The 4,925-nt window shown below is 66.6% G+C and overlaps 1 protein-coding gene across 1 annotated transcript in view; it reads left to right on the top strand.

The window, feature by feature from the left end:
• Positions 1 to 4,516, top strand: part of MUC5B (mucin 5B, oligomeric mucus/gel-forming) — a 36,688-nt gene extending 32,172 nt beyond the window's left edge. The window contains exons 49-59 of the mRNA XM_010837805.1: positions 111 to 211; positions 490 to 521; positions 779 to 959; positions 1,323 to 1,427; positions 1,508 to 1,545; positions 1,917 to 2,033; positions 2,388 to 2,474; positions 2,591 to 2,713; positions 2,911 to 2,956; positions 3,109 to 3,217; positions 3,932 to 4,516. Of these exons, the coding sequence (XP_010836107.1) occupies positions 111 to 211; positions 490 to 521; positions 779 to 959; positions 1,323 to 1,427; positions 1,508 to 1,545; positions 1,917 to 2,033; positions 2,388 to 2,474; positions 2,591 to 2,713; positions 2,911 to 2,956; positions 3,109 to 3,217; positions 3,932 to 4,154 (1,162 nt within the window). The 3' untranslated portion in view covers positions 4,155 to 4,516. The remainder of the gene's footprint in view (positions 1 to 110; positions 212 to 489; positions 522 to 778; positions 960 to 1,322; positions 1,428 to 1,507; positions 1,546 to 1,916; positions 2,034 to 2,387; positions 2,475 to 2,590; positions 2,714 to 2,910; positions 2,957 to 3,108; positions 3,218 to 3,931) is intronic.
• The last annotated feature ends 409 nt before the right edge of the window (positions 4,517 to 4,925 follow it).

Below are 4,925 nucleotides of genomic sequence, written 5' to 3'. Positions count from 1 at the left end.
TCTCGGGGGTGCCCTTCCCCACCCGACCTCCGACCCCGGACCCGAGGTTGCCCCCGGGCCTGCACCCTGCCCACTGCCCTCCCCCTCAGCCTGCCTTTGTCGCCTTGCAGGAGCCAGAGCCTGCTGAGCCTTGGGCTGGCAGAGGGCTGCTTCTGTCCCGACGGCCACATCCTCTTCAATTCTCACAGGGACATCTGTGTGCCCAAGTGCCGTAAGCACCCTGTGCCAGGCCCACCCAGCCCCAGAGAGCGGAAGGGGCCCCGGGGCGGGCAGACCCCGGCTGGGGCCTGTCCTGCCCAGTCCTGCCAGCAGCGCAGCATGGCCTGGAGCCTTTCTGAGTCCCCTCCTAAGTGATCCCCCTCAAGCTCTCCAGGGGCTTCTGCCCCAAGCAGGGAGAAGAGGCCTCCATTGGGGGAGGGGTGGCCAGGCCGGCTGGGCCCCGACCCCAGTGCTCCCACTAACCCCCTTCTCCCCATTCTTGCCTCGCAGCCTGTGTGGGACCGGATGGGCTTCCCAAATTCGTGAGTGCTCCACCTTCAGCAACCTGACTCCTCGCTTGAGCGGAAGGAGGGCAGGGGTCCCCCTCCCAGGGCCCCGGCTCTGCCCGGGGTCGGGCGGTGGGGCGGGTGTGGGTATGGCACACCCAGGTGTGAGCCATGTCAGCCTCAAGGCTGCTCCCGGGACAGGGAGGCCGGGGCCCGACCTGCTGCTGGACGCGACCCCAGAGGCCAGGGCACCACCCAGGAGCCCTGGGGGACCCTGACCTGGTCTGTTGCAGCCTGGAGAGCGGTGGGTCAGCAACTGCCAGGACTGCGTGTGTGACAACGGCACTGTGTCAGTGCAGTGCACGCCCGTGGAGTGCCTGGCCCCAGACCAGCCACAGCAATGTGGCCGGGCCGGCTTTGTGGCCGTGAGCAGGCCTCTGGCGGACAACCCATGCTGCATGGAGAATCTGTGTGGTGAGGCCTGCACCCCAGTGGGCGGGTGGGTGGCACGGTGTCTGGCTCCGGCCACCTGGCCGGCAGGGCAGGAGCGCCTCGGGGTCCCGTGGCCGGGCTGAGGCTGGACCCGAGGTGGGGCCTCTCAGTTCTTCGCTCCTCCACCTAAAATGAAGCTGGTGGCCTCTGGCGTCCCTGGTGCCAGGCAGGGTCTTGGGGAAGACCAGGGAGGTGACACAGCATGGCCCAGAAGGGCCACAGAGAGCCACTGACTCCTGTGGAAAGGACTTCTCTGGTCCAGCATGGGGCAGTGTTACCCTGGGAACCACAGTAGCGGGAGGAGGGGGGCAGGGGCACCCAGGCAGCTCCCTGACTCTCCCACAGTCTGCAATGCAAGCACGTGCCCCCAGAGCCCCCCTGCATGTCGGCTGGGAGAGAAGCTGGTCCACACCCAGGTGGAGGATGACTGTTGCCCCACCTTCAGCTGCCGTGAGTCTCCGGGCTCGGGGGACGGTGGGGCTGGGGCTGGGTGCCTCCCGGCAGGCGCTCAGCAACCCCTTTCCTTCCAGAGCCTCTGCTGTGCACCTTCAATGGCACGTTCTATGGGGTAAGGGCTCCGTGTCCAGGCAGTCGGGAAAGGGCAGGGGGTGGGCTCCAGACTCGGCACGTCCTCTGAGGACCCCTGTGCCCCTCTTGCCATGACAGCGGATGGGTCGAGGCTCCAGGCCCTTCAGAGGCAGCTGCTGTCGAGAGCCATGGGGAGCTTAGCTTCAGGCTCTCCCAGCAAGAGTTTCAGGGCAGGACTGCCCCTCCCACCGGCCTGGGGTCCCGGCTGCCCCAGTCTGCACTCATCCAGGGTCATGTCTCTGATCCTGTGTGAAAAGGAAGGAGACCGCTCTGTGGGTCTCACGGGCACAGGGAGGGGGCCTGGCCCTGGTGCCCCCTCAGGGTCACCTCCCCTCACCCTGTCCACTGCAGGTTGGTGCGACCATCCCAGGGGTTACTCCGTGCCACACGTGCACCTGTTTGTCCATGGACAGTGAGGACCCGACTGTGCGGTGTGAGGAGGAGGCCTGTAATACCACCTGCCTCCAGGTGAGGCCAGGCTAGGCCCCTGGGGAGGCCCATCACCGGACCCTGGGCCCCCGGGAGGGCCTCCAGCTCAGCCTTCATGGAGGTTTTTCCGTCCCAAAAGGAGGGAGTGAAGCAGGAGGGTGGGGTATGGGGCTGTGGGCTGGAGGCGGACCTGTAGGCTGCTGGGATAGGGTTCTGGAGGGCCGAAGTGGAGAAGGTGCTGGGAGCAGGGCTGAAGCTAAGAGAGGACCCGGGGGCTGGGCAGGGGCATGCCTCACAGAGGAAAGGGGGTTCCAAGGAGGCTAGCCCTGGGCCCCAGGGTGGGTGGGAGAGCAGGAGGGCTAGGTGTGGGACGTGACCACCCCTCTGCCCCAGGGCTTTGAGTACTCCACGGTGGCCGGGCAGTGCTGTGGGGAGTGCGTGCAGACCGCCTGCCTCGCACCGGACGGTCAGCTGGTCCAGGTAAGGGGACACTCAGTCTCGACCCTTGCCCTGCAGAGACCCTCCTGACCAGCTCCTCTTCATCCACCAGGTAATCCCCAGCCCGGCCCCCAACCATTTTCCCCCTTTCATTCCAGCTCAACGAGACCTGGGTCAACAGGCTCGTGGACAACTGCACGGAGTACCACTGCCAGGCCAGGGACGGACCCCCTATGCTGACCCCAGTGCCTGTGGTCTGCCCTGACGTGTCCACCTGCAAGGTGTGTGTCCGGCACAGAAGCCCCGCCCACATCACCCCTACCCATTCCATCACCAGAGGCCCCGCCTACCCACAAAGGAGCCCCGCCCACACCACAGCCCACACCCACTCATTCCCAGAGTCCATCCCCAATAGGCCCCGCCCACCCACCACGAAGCCCCGCCCACTCAAGCCCCGCCTCTGCCCCTCCCCCTGCAGGGCATCCTCAAGAAAATCGGCTGCTGCTACTATTGTGTGCAAACGGGTAAGTCAAGGCTCCCCTTCCTGCCTCTCAGCGCTGTCAGCTCCGCCCACTGACTCCTCCCGAAGTTGCCCTCCCCAGCCAGAACCCCCACCCTGAGCGGGAGGTTACGTGGGTCCTTGGAGACCTGCCCCCACTGCCTTTCCTCTGCGCAGACGCCTGCCAGGTCCACACCAACATGACGGTCCTGCGACACCGGGGCTGCGTCACCCAGGCCGCCGTCAAGGTCTCTTTCTGCGAGGGCTCTTGCCCAAAAGTGTCCCGGTGAGCCGCCCGTGCCCTCCACCCCCGCCCCAGACACATGCGTGGTCACCAGCCGGTGCCCCACGTGACCCTGTCTTTAGAGGGACCCCCTGCGCTGGGGCTGAGGCCGGAGGGCCCAGCTTGCTACAGGGAAGAGGGAAGGGCCCCCCAGCAGGGCTGCAGAAACCCTGAGCCTCCCCAACCCCCTGGGGGCAGGCCTGGGGCAGCTGGGAGGGGCCACGGGGGTCAGAGCACCAGGGCTACCAGTGGAAGGTCTGCCCGCGTTGGGGCCAGGCAGAATAAGCACCTTCCCTGAGCCGGACTGTCAGGGCAGAGCTGGTGGCAGAGTCCACCCCCCAGAAACCCAGGCCACGGCCAGCTGTGAGCCCTGGCAGAAGAGGCAGGAGGAAGGGTGTGGACCTGGCTGGACGGCCCAGGGCAGGTTCCCAGAGGAGAGGTCTGCCACGGTCGGCAAGTTTGAGGAGCTGGTTTGGGAAAGAGCAGGGCCTGGCTGGGGAAGGCTGGGGTTCTCAGCGACCCAGAGCGCTGTCCGGGCCAGTACCAGCAGCGCTGTGCGCTCAGGGAGCCAGCCACTGTCTCCGCACCCCCAAGAGACTACGAGCCGGGTGATCCGGGCAAGAGGGGAGGTCCTGAGGTTGTGCGTCTGCAGGTACTCCATGGAGGAAGCCGGGTGATCCGGGCAAGAGGGGGGGTCCTGAGGTTGTGCGTCTGCAGGTACTCCATGGAGGCACAGGCCAGCCAGTGCAGCTGCTCCTGCTGCCAGGAGACCAGGACCCACCAGGAGGTGGTGACCATGCAGTGCCCCGATGGGACGGCCTTCCAGCACACCTACACCCACGTGGACGAGTGCAGCTGCGTCCCGGCCTGCACATCCGCGCCCCAGACTCTCGAGGATAGCTCATCCACCTTCCCAGTCTTGGGGTTCACCACTGTCTGACGTTCTGCACCCCCAGGCACCCCCCCCCACCATGGAAACCACGGGTGCCCAGGCATGCCTTCCATGGGTACCACTGCCCCCGCCCTCTTTGCACTTGCCCTGGTGAAACCTGGGCCCTACAGGGTGACAGCACAGTGGGGGTCGGCTTGAGGAGGACCCGAGGTCCTGCCCTCAGAGCCCCTCGCGCCTGTTTGGCCACCTCCCTGGCCATCAGGGTCAGATGACCGTCATCTGAAACATGGGCACACCCAGGCTCGACCCTCGCCGGTGTCAGGAGGCGGCGACGCTGTGCAAAAAACCGTACCCCACTGCGCTCGGGTCCCACCGCGGCCTCTGTGCTCCTCGAAGCCCCCAGGGCACAGACCCCCACTGGCTACCTCCTGCAGCGAACCACAGACTGAGGCCGGGGCAGGCAAGGCCGGCTGCCTCCAGGGAGCTGCGTCAGGCAGGCTGGCTGCCTGCCGGTGTCTGGACCCTGGGCTGAGGCTACGAGGGCCAAGGGGCAGGCCAGGGACGGGGTGGCCCCCACGGCACGCCCTGTGCTCACGCAGCCCCAGTCTTGCAAATAAAGGCCGAGCATCACACACGCTTCCTGGTCCTGGTGTCTCTTCCCATCAGCTGCATCCCTGGGCTCCCCTGCCGTCCGGGGGGCTGGGCTGTCCCTGAACCCCACGCCTCAGGCTTTTGCCGGAACCTCCAGGAAGGGCGGGCAGAGCAGGTGGCAAGGACGCCCCCAGGGTCCATCTCAGGCTTTGGGAGTATCAGGCGGAG

Source organism: Bison bison, unplaced genomic scaffold, assembly GCF_000754665.1.
Source record: "Bison bison bison isolate TAMUID 2011002044 unplaced genomic scaffold, Bison_UMD1.0 scf7180017864080, whole genome shotgun sequence".
In the NCBI taxonomy this organism is placed as follows: domain Eukaryota; kingdom Metazoa; phylum Chordata; class Mammalia; order Artiodactyla; family Bovidae; genus Bison; species Bison bison.
This window is presented reverse-complemented; position numbering and strand designations above follow the sequence as displayed.